General features: G+C 39.9%; 2 protein-coding genes across 2 annotated transcripts in view; one reads left to right on the top strand and one right to left on the bottom strand.

The window, feature by feature from the left end:
- The window catches only part of LOC134210913 (basement membrane proteoglycan), a 654698-nt gene that overhangs the window by 238856 nt on the left and 397856 nt on the right, over positions 1-17986 (bottom strand). The gene's annotated exons all lie outside the window — the stretch shown is intronic.
- On the top strand, positions 615-16462 carry LOC134210916 (17-beta-hydroxysteroid dehydrogenase 13-like). Its single transcript, XM_062687355.1, has 5 exons — positions 615-1403; positions 15435-15507; positions 15580-15763; positions 15822-15944; positions 16001-16462. Exons 1-5 carry the CDS (start codon positions 828-830, stop codon positions 16077-16079), a joined length of 1035 nt encoding a protein of 344 aa, XP_062543339.1. The 5' UTR covers positions 615-827; the 3' UTR covers positions 16080-16462.

Raw genomic sequence — 17986 nt, forward strand, 5'->3', positions numbered from 1 at the left:
TCTCTAGTAGCAACAATAACCACACACTAACATTCCCTCACTTTCCCAACTGACTGTAAGGACTTGGCCGGCGCCGTTATTGATCAACATTCGCGAGCTGCTGAAACGTGCACTTCGAGAATAGATGGAAAATCCCAACCACTATTCACTTGGATCGAAGTGCAATTTGCACCAGTTCCGATCAATCACGGAATAGCAACCATTGATATGTACAGTCAGTCTAAGCTAAGCTAAGCTAAGGAAGTTTTTTTGTATGGACCGTAATGTTTGGCCTGACCCCCTCCTTCCCCCTACAGCGTTACGTAATTTGTGAACGGACCTTTATCTATCATGAATATCGCACTTTGAAAACAAATTATGGTTTCAATTTGATGTCGATATCAACATACGTTTTCTTCTGGCTCTCATTATGATGTCAGACTTTTCTCGGGTAGAGAACCCTAGGAAGAAATCCTGCTATTCATTATAGTGAATCAACCGAGTCACTGACTAGTGGCTTTCGTCTTATGAAAATGACCTTCACCTGAATGTTCATACAGAACCAAAAGTGAGATTCCATCGCATGTGGATTGCATTGTGGATAGGTATTTGCGCGAAAGCCAGAATAAAACATCAACATAAACCATACAACAAAGTACCTCTCCGGCACGCATCGCACTCAACTAGGTTTCGTTTGCCATGCACTCCGAAGTGGGCAACAACAGAAAGATTTGATGCCAGTCTCAGTCAACCCCACAGCGCAGTGCAGTTAAGTTTAAAGTGTGAGCCGAAACGGTCGACCGGACTGCAAACTCCTTCCTCCAAAGTGGTGCAGCAGTTTCAGAAGTATGGTGCTCCAAGAGCAGTATTTTACACACGCGGACGGCAGATATGAAGCGGCTGCCCAACGCCACCGCTCGAGCAAACCGTTCAACCTTGATAGGTTGGAAAAGAACGTGCGATTTGTGCTGGTGGAAGTTGTTCCCAAAATAACTAAACTGTTGCTGCTTTTAGTTCCTGTGCTTTTCCGAGACTTTGTGCAATTGTTTTTGCCGGCGAAAAAGAAATCCATTACCGGGCAGCTAGCATTGGTCACCGGCGGTGGCAACGGTCTGGGCCGAGCGCTTTGTTTCCGTTTGGCGCAAGAGGGCTGCGCGGTGGCCGTCGCCGATATCGACCTGGTTGGAGCGCGTCGTACCGCCGAAGAAGTGCGGACCCGGTTCGGCGTGAAGGCCAACGCGTTTCATGTGGACGTGAGTGATTACGGTTCGGTTTGCAAAATGAAAGAGGACATCGAATCCGCACTGGGAAATGTTGATGTTCTGGTGAATAATGCGGCCTTGTTGGCCATGCTCTCGATATCGGAAGGAAAACCGGAAGATATCCAGCGGATAGTGAACGTTAATCTGTTATCACACTTCTGGGTAAGTTAGAGAAGATTGTTGAGCATACATAGTACAAGGCTAACATTGAACTTGATTTTACCTTATTTGCACTTGTTGCAACCTTGGTTGCGCTATATAATTACATTGATACAAGTCAGCATAAGTGTAGCTTCCATCGTAGTGTACCTACATGAAATCGTGTATCAGATGTTATCAACAACGATTTTGTACAAATCGTCCAGTGATCATAACCACAATCATAAGTGTTCAATGAACTTGTCATTATTTCTTGACAGCAGTAATTATAAATTGTGGAACGCCTAATTTCAAATTAGAAAATGCATTCGTCTATGAGTTGCCAATCACTACTGATTGGCTACTGACGGGTAGCTGAAACTATTAAGGCGCGCATCGACGCGAGCAGGATAATTAATGACACACTGGGTCAAGTTCAGCTCATTCACCGCCCTTTATCGAGGCGCATTCTACAGTGGGCTTGCGAGTTCAAAAGTGAATGTCCGGCAGGAAAAGTATTTCATTAATCTTTGACGAAAGTGGATTATTCAAATGGGGACACAACATGTTATAGCGACATAGCATGTATAACGTTTGAAGAAATAGAATCAGTTTTTTTTTAAATAGTCGCAAAAAAGCATTAAATATTATGAAGTAAGAAATTGACCCATAACTACACTGCCGTCATGCTCATATTTGTCCCATGTTTGATGGGATTCATATGGACAATTATGCGTATAATGGCAGAACGGTATCATATACGATTCGTGTTCCCCCTGCCAGTCCTGCACAAAAGTGAATTTCCTCAAAATCGTTTCTAGGCAGATTTTCAAATTTAGGTGGATTTGGAATTCACTCGGATTTTGAGAATGGGTTTTTTAACGCAATTATGTATTTGCGGAACGTATCTACCGCGAAAAAACGACATAAGTGTGATTCATTTCAATGATGAAAGTTAAAAAAATAGCGTAAATGGTGCAATGTGATGCATTAGAAATTGTCTATTAATGTAAGGTCAACATAATCACCATGATCGTGTGATTCTTCTGCCGATGCTTTAGCTGCATTATCTGATTTGTGACAAAAGTGCGATCAACTGACGAAGATGGACTAAAATTTGAGTCAAACACCCTGTCCGTATTTATATTTTCTTTTTCGCTCAATTTACAATTTTCAGCAAGCTGGCGATACATTGTGCATTCGATACAATGTGCATTCGATACAATGTGCATTCGGTAGCCAGCGTAGTAAGTTCCCAATGTTAATTGAATTAATTAGCCAAAATGAGCGTTTAGCTTCTCTAGGTTTTTATTCATCAATAAATTTTACGCAAATGAGATACACAAATGAGTACAAACTTTGCGTTTGTTGTTAGCAGCCCTAACAATATTTTCGTAATCCGACAAAAATACACCACCTTTGAACAAAATTCAGATCCCAGCACACAATTTGAAGTGCAGGCTTTTAATGTACTTTAGCCTAAAAGTAAAAGAATTTGTAGAATTAAAAGCGGAAACAAATTTGAACCTGCGAAATCCTTGCCATTTTCCTTCCCTTTCCTACTGTACTATTGTATTCCCTAACCTCAACTAAATCGAGACTTTCGGTTCCCCAAAACTAACACTATGTATAAGAATCAAGAAATGTAATATTAAATTTAATCGCGGCACCGTAACGCTCACGGCAATTGCATTAGCACTAGCATTAGCATTTAGCAGTTCGCACAAATTCGTAGGTGGTACAAGCCAAGACTATTGTATGAGAGTAGTATCACTTTCATCCGTTACCACAGATATTGATTTGAGACTAATCACTAACTCTTAGATGGAAACAATGCACTCTCCAATAGTCGAGATCTGTCCTGGCCACGTCCTTGTGAATGCTGAGGAAGGGGAAGGATGGTTTGTTGGACACCTACTTAAAAAAGATGCAGAGAACTCTACGACCTCTCAATGGTGCCACGGAAGGTTTTGGGATTGTGGGGAAGGTTATAATAGCAGGCCTGGTAGCGGGTCACTTTTTAGTGACTTGGTCACTTTTTTCGGGCTAGTCACTAAAAAGTCTCTTTTTTCGACCTCAAGTCACTAAAGTCACTTTTTCTCGCAAAAAGTCACTATTTTCAACTATTTTGGAACTATTGGCCAAGATTTTTTATAAAGTTTTATGTATCCATCGGATGATGCTTTGTTCATGCAGAAATGAAATTACGGATCTTGGAAAAATTATCGCTCGGAAACTTCGCGAGCCATTCAACTCGGTGCTCTTATTCGCATTTCGCCATTTTATTGAAGGTGCTTTACGTCACAATTTATAAACTGGTATACAGTCATGCAAGCAGAAGACCTGTCGATTTCAAGTTTTCTTAAAACTCAATACAGCAGGGGAGGTGGGGAGACAAATGATCGTTATGTGGCGAGTTATTTTTTGGAAGACAACCTTATTAACTCTATTATTTACTGTGTTTTGTTCCTCCTAAAGTTTTTTATTAGTGGCCACGCAAAATTCGAACAACTTCTCCCGATAATGAAAAAATGCTATCATTTTTTCACAGCAAAAATCCATAAATATGCTTAATGAAGAGATAAAAATGCCAACACTCCACCACAATTTCAAGATTTTTGGATTTTGAGTTGTTGCCTCAATTTGAGGAGACTTGATCCCTCATTAGTCATCCATATATAATATAATATAAAAATTTTTGTCTAAAAAATTCGAGAAAATATAATTTGTTCTCAATTGTTTTGTAATTGGACAGATGTAATGAAGGGTTTTGCAGTAAAAAATATTTATTTAGTAGATATCATAGAAAGGAGATCAAGTCTCCCCAATTTTGAAGATTGCATGCGCTGTCGAATTCCATAGCAAAAATCGTTCATGAATACGCACAGCAAGTCGGATAATCTGTGGAAGGAGGAAAAAATTTAAAAGTTCAGAGAGCATGGTCCTCATTACAAGCAGGAGGTCGAGCGTTCAATCCCAGTCTCGTTGTACATGAATCTTTATATTTTTTTTTGTTTCGTTGTCTACCAAAACGATCCGCACTTTTGTTCCTGTCGCACTAAAAATTACAAAAACTTCCGTGGCACCAGTGACAAATCGTATATTTCTCTGTATCTTTCTAAAGTAGGTGTTCAGCTAATCCAATTATCGTAATTTTCACTCATTCTCAAGAGAAGAAAATGCTCATTCAGGCAGATTTTCGCAGAGAAAACATTTTCGGGAAAGAAAAACAGGTGTTATGAGTGATGAGTGCTCACTTCCAATGGAGTAAAACTGATTTGCTTGCAAGACTACTCATAGTTTTGAGTAGTCCTGCTTTTGACTGATATTGAGTAAAATTTTCGTGGGGTTGAAAGAGAGGGCAATACAATTTTATCTAGCCACTGAGTAGACAAAAGTTAGCGTGTACGATTTTCGTTTCTCTTCTAAGTTTGTTCTAAGAGAAAAGAGTGGTAAGTGAAACATGTTTTTCGCCACAAATTATTCTCATTCGACCCAAAAACGCTTGATTTCGTCCCATTAAACTTGCAATTGGCAGTCACTATTTGGTCACTTTTTCTGCAACTGAAAGTCACTATTTGGTCCCTTTTTTCGTCAGCTTTGGTCACTAAAGTCACTATTTTGAGTGGCTTCGGTCGCTACCAGCCCTGTAATAGCAGGAATCGTTTTGGTATAACGTGAAACACGGAAAGAACTAAGATAGATATACGAAGTAGGAAAGGGACGAGACTGGAATTGAACACACGACATCCTGCTTATGAGGCAGAAGCGATAGCCACTAGACCACCGAGCTCGTTCAGTAACGCTTCACGGCAATTGCGCCTCCAAAATAAACGAGAAATAGAAAAATCCTTGCCATTTTGTATTGCATTGTTAAAGAAAACAGCACACGAATAGCAAATTTTTACATTCAAAGTTAATTGCCTATATGCCGGGTATTAAGCCAACCGGAGTGGAAATTAATTACTATGTCTGAAACTCGATTATGCATATGTACAACATATATGTACAAGGTATTGGAGGGTAACCGCCCCTTCGGTGGGCTACCCTACAATACCTTATCCGAACTAAATCTATCACATGTTGTACATATGCATAATCGAGTTTCAGACATAGTAGCAAATTTGTACTTACTTTGTAGGATACACTGTTTCTCCTATTATCTCCTGTTATCTCCTATTTATATTCAGGGCTGACAATAGTCAATGACTTCGTCTCAGCACGAAATGCCACAGTAGCGACGAGTATTAGTGTCTTCATTGCTACTCTACGCATCGTCGATGACGCGCACGACGTTAACTTTCGTCATGCAACCAAATCGTCAGGACGACATCGAAGAACGAAGACTTCAAACAAATATGGCTAGAAGGAACAAGATACCCGACTTCTATGATTTTACGGAGACACGATAAGCGCCAAGTGAACAAAAGTCGAACTAGTACACTGTTAATTTTAATCGATCATCTTTTGTAGAAATTTCAATAAAATAAAACAATAACAGCTGAGACTGCACCATGCAAACATGCAAAGCGATGCTTAAAAATAGTTTCTTTAACACTGAGCTGGAAAGCTGTTTATCCATTTTATTTTTATTTAATGAAGTGCGTATATTAAATTATGTTCAGGGATGTGAGACCCTGGATCGAGTTTTGCCAAACCCCGGGTATCAATAAGAACAGTGAAATCTGCGAAGCATTTCGCCAACTCTGCTTTCACAAATCACAGAAATAAATCTCAATGGTGTATTGAAACAATGATAACAAAGTCCAACAATTAAATCAATTTTAAATGCATTAATTTAGCAGCTCCATCGCTTTTCCCGGCTAATCCAGCAGTATTGATATCAACTCCGATGGAAATACATGTTTCATCGATCGAAAAGCAACTCCAATGGATTTGGATCAAGACTATGAGGATAACGAAATTGATGTTGCTGGAGAAGTTCAATTGGGAAATGTCAACATGGATCAGCAAATACACCTAACGAAAATCCGAGGAAAACTCGCGAGTCGCGACAAGAATGGATCAATCGAATCAAAAAAGATCAAAGCAAAAACTGCCGCTATGAAACGAACATAATAGAAATATACGTATACAGTGTCGCCGTTTTTTTTGATGCGGTGAGTGCGAAATGAGTTACCTTGTTTGATCCATTAGGTCCATGATCATGATTACGCATTTGATGCGGAACGAGTTATTAATCCTCTTGAGCGACTTGTTATCGTGAAGGAGGAGGACAGAGTTTTATAGAAAAAAATAAGGAGCTACCATAAAAATATGTGTAAACAGAATCACGAATCAATCTTGTTGCAGAATAAAGGCTTCCCCAGACCTAAGCGATTTCATCGCAGCGACGGCGACAACTAGTCGCCGCGATTCTATCGCTTTGTCGCTGCAGGCAATGATCTATTTACGCTTCCATATCAACGTCGACAGAATCGCTGTCGTCAAGCGATGGAATCGCGTCGCGACTGTCCCGTCGCATGTATTTTGGAGAACCTTAAAATAACAAATAGGTACAGATGGTGTGCCGAGTTATTTGACGTTTGTGTTTTTTTTTCTTATTTACATTCTCGATACACGGTAAACCAAAACCTTCAAGAATAGAATTATTCATTTCATTTATTTAGTCTACGTCTAAACAGATAACACTGAATCAAAAATTTGACGCCACAATACACGGTTCGAGGCCGCATCTCTCCATCCTCGAATACGCCCTACGCTCGCCAAGTCGTTCTGCACCTGGTCTGCCCATCTCGCTCGCTGCGCTCCACGTCGTCTCGTACCTGCCGGTTTGGAAGCGAACACCATCTTTGCAGGGTTGCTGTCCGGCATTCTTGCAACATGCCCTGCCCATCGTACCCTTCCAGCTTTAGCTACCTTCTGGATACTGGGTTCGCCGTAGAGCTGGGCGAGCTCATGGTTCATTCTTCGCCGCCACACACCGTCTTCTTGCACACCGCCAAAGATGGTCCTAAGTACCCGTCTCTCGAATACTCCGAGAATAGAATTAATGGTTGAGTTTTTGTGCAATAGATGGAAGCACTTTCATTGATTTCAGTGTCTCCGGTGAGATGTATGAAAAGTTTTGAACTCGGTTATCTTGTTGCTTCTTGCCATCTTTGCTTCAAACCATTATTCTTCAAGCGCCAGCTGCAATGCGAAGATTTTTATCAATCCATTGTCTTAATGAATTAATAAGTGAAGGCGTTATGTTATCGATACATTTATGATACAAAACTGCATACTATTTGTTTATTTGAGACGCCATTATGTTTTAACCAGCCAGTTTATAATGACGTGCAATCAATCATGAGAAGAATTGACGTCGACGGTGATGACGTCATAACCTTTGGCTGCGCGACTAGGTATTGCGTCGTGATATGTTATGACAAATACTAGGTACTTTTTTTCGCTTTCTTTATACGACTAGAATGACTATTGACCTGTGTATGATACAACAAATCTCATTTGTAAACCTCATTCAATATTTTATCATCACTTGAATCAAAAAAATTCTAGCACACGCTGAAATAGATACCAAGTAAAATTATTTGCGATTTGGTTTTAGCACAAACTACGAACAATATAGCCTGCGTTGGCTTGCCTTTATTTAATCTATACACTTTAACAGGAAAAACATTTGTATTTCGTCTGAAAAATACAATGAGCTTGCTCAATAAATTCTTCTAAATTATTCATTTGTTTTTTTTTTCGGAAATTCCTTGAAATTTCCATTGGCAATTGTTTTAAATTCCCCGAAAAAATCTATGGAGTTTCCAATGAAATATTAAAGAAATTCCTATGTAAAATTGTTTGGAATATCGAAATTAATTTTTTTGGGATTTCTGAATAAATTATTTAGAATTTCCGCGAGAGATTCTTTGGAATTTCCACGGAAAATTGTTCCAAAATTTAACGAAAAATTATTCAGAATTTCCGCGGGTTGTTCTTAGAATTAGCAAGGGATATTCTTCGGAATTTTCACATAAAATTCTTTGCAATATCTGTGGGCAACTCTTACAATTTTTCACGGAAAACTCTCTGGAACTTTCACGTGAAATTCTTGGGATTTTTCGAGGAAGATTCTACGGGAATTTCACTGGAAATATTTGGAGTTTTCGCGAGAAATTGCTCAGAATGTGGGAGAAATTCTTTGAATTCCACAGGAATTTTTTTGGAACTCGCACGGGATTCTTTTTTTACGAGAATTTTTCAGGAATTAGAGGAAATTATTTGTATTTTCCATTTAAAAATCTTCGGAAATTCGACGGGACATAGTTCAAAAAGAGGAAGAATCATAAAGCCAAAACTCATTCGGCAAATTAAACGCTAGGCCGAAATGGTTAACAGGTCTAAAACGGTTTGACCGAATATATCATTTGTCAATGTAATTTGGCCGAAAAGGCAGTTTGCCTTAACAGGTTGTTTGGTCGAATAGGTCAAGTAGCCGAACATGCCGTTTGGTCGAAATGTTCATTTGGTCTAAGGCCGAGAATATTAGTTGCTAAACAGGTTATATGGCCAAAAACGTCGACCCGTTAGGTCAAACAACATTTTCCGTTAAATGGTCCTTTCTAATCAGTTACGACAGCGTTTTTTCTGCAAAACTACTTTCACGGCCAAAGGCCAAAAACAGTTCCGGTAGTAAATATGTCCATCTCAGCCATTCGGACCCTTTATGCAAAAGGGAATTTTAACCTTCCGGGACTCGCTTCATCCTGGACCGCTCACGCAGTCCCGCCTGTGATGTAAACGAGAAGCGTGCTTTTTTCGAACCTGTTGTACTTTTTACAACGGCGCAAGTCCCCGAAGGTTAAGCCAAATGACTTATACGACCAAACGACTTTTTTGACCAAATAACCAGTTGTTCATTTCGGCCGAATGACATTTTCGATGAGTTTTGGTCTAATGATTTGTTCGGCCAAATGGCATATTCGGCTAAACAATTTTGGGCCGTATGGCTCTTCCCGTCGTTAGACTGAAAGTCATTCGGCTAAGACCATTTGTTCGAATGCCACCTGGCTGATTGTCATTTAGCCGAATTACATTTTGCTGAATTGGACGTTTGGCCGAAATGGTTATTAGGTCAAAAGTAGTTTGGCCGAAAATGTCATTAGGCTGAAAGCGACATACGGCCAAAAATGTCATTACCAAAAGAGTCATTTGGCCAAAAAGGTCAACCCGTTTGGCCTATTCGGACAAATGACTTTTTCGGCAAAACAATCAGTTTAGACAAATAACAATTTCGGCCGTATGTCCATTTCAGCCTAATGACATTTCGGCCAATTGACTTTCGGCCTAATGGTACGTTCCGCCAAATCACATATTTGACCAAACAACTTTCGACCTTGTGGTCTATAGCCAAATGACTTTTGGACAAACGACCCTTCTCCATTCAATAATTTGATTTCGTCAAGAAACTGTTTACATTTCAATGGAAAATACTCGGTAGCGTCTGCGGAAAATTCTTACAGTTTCCACAAGGAGTGTTTCGACTTTTTTCATTTTCGTGGGAAATTATTCGGAATATACGCAAACAAATGTCTGAATTGTGCACTTAAATTCTTCAGAATTTCCACGGAGAATTCGGCCAAATTTTTACGGAAATTAATTCGGGATTTCAACGGGAATATATTCAGAATTTCGAAAAAAAAATCTGTGGATTCAGCAGAAAAAATTTAAACCTAACTTTACACTCACGAAAAATAAATTCGAAAAATAAAATCACGAGCGAGACGAGAAAAGGAAGAAAGAAGAAGGAAGGTGGAAGAAGGAACAAAACGAAGGTATATGAAAAAACAAGAAGCTAGAAGGAAGAAAGAAGAATAAGGAAGCAGTGACAAGGAAGAAAATAGAAGGAAGGCAAAAAATATGAAGAAGGAAGAAAGGAAAAGGATGAAAGATGAAGGAAGAAGAAGGAAGAAGAAACTAACAAGAAAGAAGAAGAGAAGGAAGAAGAAAGAAAGAAGAAAGAGGAAGGAACTAACAAGAAAGAAGGAGGAAGATAAAAGAATTGTGAAGAATGGCCGCAGGGAGAATGAAGAAAATATGCAGAAGAAAGTAGGAAGGAGAACAAATACGAAAGGATAAGGAAGAAGGTTAAAGAAAGAAGAAATAAGGAATTAAAAAAAGGAAGAAGGAGAAAGAGAAGAATTAAGGAATAAAAAAGAAGGAAGATGGAGAAAGTAAGTAGAAAGAAGAAGGATGGATGAAATATTTTTTTAATCTTTTTTCCCTTTCGATCTTTCGACCCTTTCGATCTTTTCTCATTTTCGACCATTTGTCCTCTCGACGTTTTGTCTTTCTACCTTTTTCTCCTAACCCAGACAAAAATGTTGATATAGGACACTGCACGGACTGCTTTGTCTCTTTCTCGCTGCAAAGAAATTAGAAAACAACAAGGCCAGTAAACGTCAAAATTTATAAAGAACGAAAGAGAAAGAGACTTTTCCGTGCAGTGCCCTATAGGCTAATTTTTTGTCGAAATTCGAGCGTAAAATTGGAGAATATAATCCGATTATGATAGAGTTGGGAGATCGGACGTAGAAACTTTTCTAGCATTTTGTCCCTATCCAAAGTCTCAGACATAGTTGCAATTTTTTGACAGCGCATGTTGAGTGCGATTTGTTAAAATTTTCGCAATTCTCCCACTTTCTCATTTTGGTTCTCAACAGATTGAAATAAACAGAAAAGGCAAATAAACTAAACACTCTAGCATCGGAATGAATGTGGAATTCGTTCGCCACATTTCTCTTTTCATTTTTTTGTAGAGGATAACATTGGCCATACATTTGTATAGGGCACTCATTTCCATAAGGCAAAGAATGAATCTAATGGTCTATCACTGTGGTGCATGCGATGATCTACGAATGCTTTGATTTGACTACACTCTAACTTTCACCTACTCAGTGACTGAGTAAAATTGTATTGCCGTCTCTTTTCTTCCCACGGAAATTTTACTCAATTTCCGTCAAAAGCAGGATTACTCATAGTTTTGAGTTGTCCTGCTTTTGACGGAAATTGAGTAAAATTTCTGTGGGATAGAAAGAGAGAGCAATACAATTTTACTCAGTCACTGAGTAGGTGAAAGTTAGCGTGTAGCTGCTTTGCGTTCATTATCAGTTTTCAGTGGGGGAAGATGCAACTATGGTCTCAGATCGGTCCACGGGTACCGGAGACGTTCCGGTCTCTGGGTTTTCCGAGTGTCTGTAAAAATGCTTTTTTTACTGCTTGTCGTTTTATGTGAATGTGACGACTACTTTATTCAAATTTGCAGCTCAACAGTACAAAGTGTAACTGAGCAAACATCAATTCTACAGGGGTGATGGAATTCCGGAGGAGAATCTAGCGTTGGCGAAAAAGAATGGATAGCAAGTCGACCCGGATCCAGCAATAGGGTTATAATGGTTCCCCACAAGTGGCGTCTTCAAGTTCCTGTTCAAGGCTGTGGGAGCTAGTCCAAATGAACCCTTATGTTTGATAGCTGCGGTTATTGTGACGACGAGAATATACATGCAACTTCTTCGGTGCTGGACTGATGAAGGAGGAAGAAAGCTAGCCTGGGTCTAAGCAGTAAGAGCCCGTGAATGTGAAGAATGGATGGAACTTCATAAGCAAATCCCACTTGTGATTTTATTATGTATTCAGTTATGCGTAGTGGTGATGCCAGGACCAACACGTATTCAACTTCTTTTAATTTCGGACGCTTCCAAAGTTGTCTGCAGGACCTGCCTTTGTGTCTAAAGTACAGACAATTTCAAAAGAAGCAACATTTTTTTCAAAATCTAAGGTTACTCCACTGAAATCGCAGTCAATTTCACGTCTGGAGCTTGGTAGAGCATAGTTAGTGTTACAGCTGAATGAAAAGGTGCTCAGCTTGCTGAAAATAGAAACGGAAACATTCTTTTCGACATGCGTACTACAGTTTATATAGACAGTACCGGCTGCATAGAATACTTTCGTAGCGAACCGTGTGATGAAAATACAACAAGCACCGGAGAATTGTGCATGTAACCATGTTCAAGATGTAGACCTGAACTCTAGAGGATTACTACAGCAACAATCATGCGAACCAACTGTGCTGGGAGCCCCGTAGCTGAAGCTGAAACCGGAATCCTGGCCAATACACGTCACAGGAAATTATGTGAACGAAGAAGAGATACGCAGATCCGTCGCACACTGCGCAGTGCCGGAAGGAAAATGTTTTGGAAGATCGTAGATGGATGGTCGTCACAGTTGACCATAGATTTTCAACTGTCCCATCGTGTCACGTGTAGACTCTTCTGAGCACAATAAAAGTGTTTCCAATTTGCGAATTTGTAAATCGATTGCCAAAAGGTTTTCATATCGAGAACAAAATATACGTTCATATTTGTGTAATATTAAGCTACCCGACTAATTTGGAATACTCTTCAAAGTGAAAAAGGCTTCGTAAAACAAAAAAAAACATGCGGAACACTTTAAATGGGATACCCATACTTTCACACAAAAAGCTGGTGGCTGCATTCGACAGCTCGTGACAGCATTTGACTAGCAGCAGATGACGTTACATTTTTTCCTCTTTGCAAGCCCCGTCCAAGGTCAGCATTATCCAAGAAGAGTCTGGTCACGAGAGGCTCACCACTTCCTTGGCCATTGAGCGATATGGGTGAACTGCCAGCAGTTTATGAGTGAACTGCCAGTAGCACAACCCTTCTCAAGGATATGCGTAGATTGCTTAGTAGGGTGGTTCAAAAAATCGATTTTGCTCCACAGTGCTCATCTGATTCTTTACCATGTTCTGAGTGTCCTCTGAAAATTTGAGCTCATTCGGATTAAAACTGATTTAGCACAAGCCGTTTCAAGTTTGCATGCAAATTAGTATGGGGAAATTTATTTTTTCATTATACTGTTAATGACGCTTCCCCATTAAGTGCAGGTTAAAAGAAAACCTACATAGCTAAAAGGAATACTCAACCGCTTTCACCCAACGAAAAACGCATGTTGATTAATCGCTCCAATAATTAGTAATCGAATTTAATCTATACCGTGGTTTTCTGGAGCTAATTGCATAACTCAACAACAGGCAACATTGCTGCTCGTGGCGCGAAAGATAGCACACACAAATTCAGGCTACTATGTTGCACTGCACATTTCAGTGATGCCCTCAAAGAAGTTTAACTATCATGACTAAAGATTCGCAACCTGTCTTAAAATCGATTACTAATTATTGAGGCGATTAATCAACATGCGATTTTCGTTGGGTGAAAGCTGTTAAGTATTCCTTTTAGCTATGTAGGTTTTCTTTTAACCTGCGCTTAATGAAGAAGCGCCATAATCACTATAATGAAAAAATAAATCTTCCCATACTAATTTGCATGCAAACTTGAAACGGCTTGTGCTAAATCAGTTTAAATCCAAATGAGCTCAAATTTTCAGAGGACACTCAGAACATGGTAAAAAATCAGATGAGCACTGTGGAGCAAAATCGATTTTTTGAACCACCCTATTGCTTCGGTCCCGTCTCTTTCCGACCAGGTCCACGCAGAACTGCAGTAAAAGGATACGTGACACTGTTAGTCTGTGTGGCTCTGAAAAGCTCTGAGAAGCAGCCGTTCGTTTGACGAAGCTACGCCTAATGAAGGCCTTAGGAGAAAACCTCGTTTCATACGAAGATCTGGCTACGATTTCGGCTCATGTAGAGTCATGCCTAAACTCAAGGCCACTGACTTCTATGTCAGATGATCCAATTGACCCAGCTGTTCCTGTAACCGTAGGGAAACTCGTCGTTGTCAGGAAAGACAACATGCCTCCATTACAATGGAACTTGCGACGGACTCAGGAAGTTCATCCTGCGGTAGACATCGTAGTTAGGATAGTGACACTTAGGACCGCTTCCGGTATGGCAAAACACGCTGTTGAGACACTTTGAATTTTACCCCCATCGTGCCAACCAGCTGAATAAGAGGCGTGGTTATGGATTCGATTGCCAAGCCACCCGTCCTGTGTTCGAAGAGGTTTCTTTTCTTTTCAGAAATTGCGTAATTTCAGGGTTAGGGAGAATGTTTGTACGACACCCAGCGTTCACCATCCGCAATCCCCTCGATAATAGTCAAGTGTCTGTCCGGTGTAAGGCGAACATAGAACATAATACCTATTCTAATTGTATGAAAACGTTATCCAACCTCCCCTACCTCTAATAATCTTGATATATGCCACACGATGTGGAACGGGATTTTCGTGAACCTTGTCAATAAAAACTCAGAAAATAAGTATGGATCCAGCATCAAGATTTTCGTTAAAATTGTGTAGATAACTCGACTGGAGTCGCCTTGATATTTATTAATTCGTAAAACAATTATTTAATATTCACATGAAATTTAAATAAACTTTTACTGAGTAACATTCTTGTCATTGAAATGAAGTATAAACTTGAAATAATAACTAATTTGGGTAGCGTCCCATTAGGGGTAATTGCGATCATTGAGGTGACCTTCGGGGTAATGGAATTATGGGTAGCGTAGAATCGCATATTGTTGTAATGTACGAAATTAGCCTCCTTAGCCGAAATCCTAGTAATTCCTCATCTGCCGTTAGAAGTTCCGCATCTTTTACAGAATACAGAATACAGAGTTATTGACGAAATAAAAAATCGGTGAAGAGAAATCGATCAATACGAAGAAAATCGAAGCTTTTAATCTCATCAATTTGGAGAAACCACCAATCCACTACACATGTGAAAACCAAGGAAGACCACAAACAAGTCTACCCGAATACCACTCGCAGAAGGAGAACTATTCTGAGGTCCATCCCCAAGGAAATCTAACATCCAGCTGAGTAGAGTACCATTGCGGGTTTTCATCTCACAGCTTCAATTTCCGTCCTATAAAAAAAACAAAGTATGAATAGCAATTTGATGTGTTCCTTTTTTGTGATTGTATAAAGCATGTAAAAAAAGAGATGCATATGAATATGTGAGATGCAAGATGGAACAGTTCCTTCGTGTGCATTTTTTTCTGAAACTAAAAAATCAGTTATCAATAAACCTGACCGACTCATTCTTCTCTTTTGCAGACAATCCGAGCATTCAAAGATGGCATGGTAGAGAGACGTCGGGGACACATCGTTGCCATCTGCTCTCTACTGGGTATTTCATTTTCTGCATGAGGTTATTTCTTCCCCACATTCACTAAATAAACATTCTCCCCCATTCCGGTAGGCATTATTCCGATCGGTCGAACCATCAGCTACTGTGCGACCAAGTTCGGAGTGCGAGGACTGATGGCATCGCTGACGGAGGAGTTCCATCTGGATGGACTGACAAACGATTTGCACACCACCTGCGTCTATCCGGCGGGAATCCGCACTCGGAAGCAGTTTATCGATCTGATGAGAGATCTGAAGTAAAAGCGAACCCACAACAGTGCTGTACTTAAATCATTAATTAAACTTGAATTTTAGGCTGACGATTCCGGTGCACTCACCAGAATACGTAGCGAATGCAATCGTTGATGCGGTGCTAGTGAACAAGACGGAGGTCATTCCAAGTTCGCTTGGAGTGCGGATCATTGCAGCGATGTATCAGTAAGATAGACCTTCCCATGTAAATCGAATTAATACTTGCAACATTGTATTTTCAGCATTGTGCCCAGATCTTTGAGTCTTCTTGTGAGTGAAATAATAGTGGGAAAAATTCCTGTGCTCACTAGAAGGGGATAAACTATCTAATGTCGATATGGTGTGGTTCATTGTAAAGTAATAATCATCAGCACGCAATACCAAACGACAATATGATCGATGATAAACTGTCAGTTTTAGCAGATCATGGATGTTGATAAACGAAAGCATGTCCATATACATATTATTAAATCCTCGAATCTGTCATTATACTTTTCGCGTGCATCTGGGCGAACCAGATTTTGAAATAGCCGATGACATGATACAGCAAAAGTGCTTAGAGTGCAAATATAGAATCAACAGTCACTATTTATGATAGGGGTAATTGTACAATGTTAGATTGGATGTAAGGCGTTGAAATGTAAATAGATAGGCATCAAATAATAAAAATAAATATCATTCTCACGTTGAGATAATTACAATAACTGTATGTTTGGTTTATTTTAAATATCATGATCTTTCTTTCTGTCTTCGGCTTTCAGTTTTACAGTTCACTTCTATTGACTTTTTTCCAACGACTCGAGTGATGTTAGATTTAACCTTGAAATTTTCTTGGATATTAAGGGCGCTTTTGATTCGGTTTTCATAGAAGTACTGTCAGACACAATCTGCACAGTAGTAGGATTGCCAGTTATTTTGAATATTTTCTTGTATAATTTGTAGTCAGAAAAACACATGAATTTCACATTAGGCACTCTAAAAACTTCCAGAAATAGCTACATGGGCCTCCCCCAAGGTTCGTGTTCAAGACCCTTGCTTCATAACTTCTATTTTAGAAATGTTGATAATTGTTTGGAAGAACAGCTGCAGATGACACCGTAGTCTCTCTAAGAGGTACATGCGCTGATGTATTGCATGGACCATTGTAAAGTACCCTAGATAATCTGACTGTTTGGGCCAGACATTTAGGGTCCGCTACTCGATATCTTGAGACGTCATCCATGCGAATACATTTTTGTCCCGTTTTTCATCGACGAGCGCTTGCGTTGCTACCAACGAAGAATTTCCCAGCCAACACAAAATCGCATATGCTAGCGAATAAGTGTACAAGGTGGAGGCGATATAGGCGCATTGCTCCATTTGACTGCGTGCAAAATGCACGTATATGGCCTCCACTTTGTATACTTTTTCGCTATGATTTACGATCTTGTGTTTGCTGGGTTGTGCCGTCGCCAAGCGATTATGATTTGCCTTCTGTCGTGTAAAATGATGATTCTGAAAAGAACCGATTTGTTGTCTATAATGCGCCTTTTCAATAACAAGCCGCTACAAAATAGAAATCACAATCTAGAGAAAATTCAATTTAATTGCTGCTGACGTCTTAGCACTGGCGTCTCCTCGAAGGCGATGAACATCATGAACAGCTTCTTAAACGACATCAAGGCTGTGACTCCCCGTCTGGCGCACTGCAACAAACCCTCAACGATCACGACACACGAGATTCAGACCACCGTCCACCTCTTGCCGCCGAGCGAGCTGGTCAGACACGCCACGCCATCTCGAACAAGGGATAGCTTTACCCAAAAAATCTCTTTTTAGAGTCCCAGACGTGCTCACAGAAGAGAGGAGTTGCACGCAGAAAATCAAAAATTTGAAATTTGCATGAATCTTCCAGTTTACTGCTACTAACGTCAACGTCAGTTACTCGATGATTTGAGACGTCATTCATACGAATGAATTTTTGCAACGTATCCCTCTAACGAGCGTCTCCACTGCTACTAACTCCAACTGTCGCCAAACAGTTATGATTTGCACATTGAAGAAAATTTTTCGGCTCTACCTCTAGTAAAATCGTTGATCTGGAAAGAATAGTTTTTCAATCCACAATTCACCTTTCTAATCACTCATTACGTGAAAATTTTTCTTGAGTGCGGCTGCTGTTGGCGACGGCTTCTCGATGATCAGCCTACTGCTGGAACTGCTTCCACCGGCGTCATGACGCGTCATCG

The sequence above is a fragment of the Armigeres subalbatus genome, chromosome 2 (assembly GCF_024139115.2).
Source record: "Armigeres subalbatus isolate Guangzhou_Male chromosome 2, GZ_Asu_2, whole genome shotgun sequence".
NCBI classification, from domain to species: Eukaryota; Metazoa; Arthropoda; class Insecta; order Diptera; family Culicidae; genus Armigeres; species Armigeres subalbatus.

Coding starts and splice junctions, on each gene's coding strand:
- LOC134210916 (XM_062687355.1), top strand. CDS start 828: ATGGTGCTCCAAGAGCAGTATTTTACACACGCGGACGGCAGATATGAA. Junction 1,404..15,434: donor ATCTGTTATCACACTTCTGG/GTAAGTTAGAGA, acceptor TCTCTTTTGCAG/ACAATCCGAGCATTCAAAGA. Junction 15,764..15,821: donor GATCTGATGAGAGATCTGAA/GTAAAAGCGAAC, acceptor CTTGAATTTTAG/GCTGACGATTCCGGTGCACT.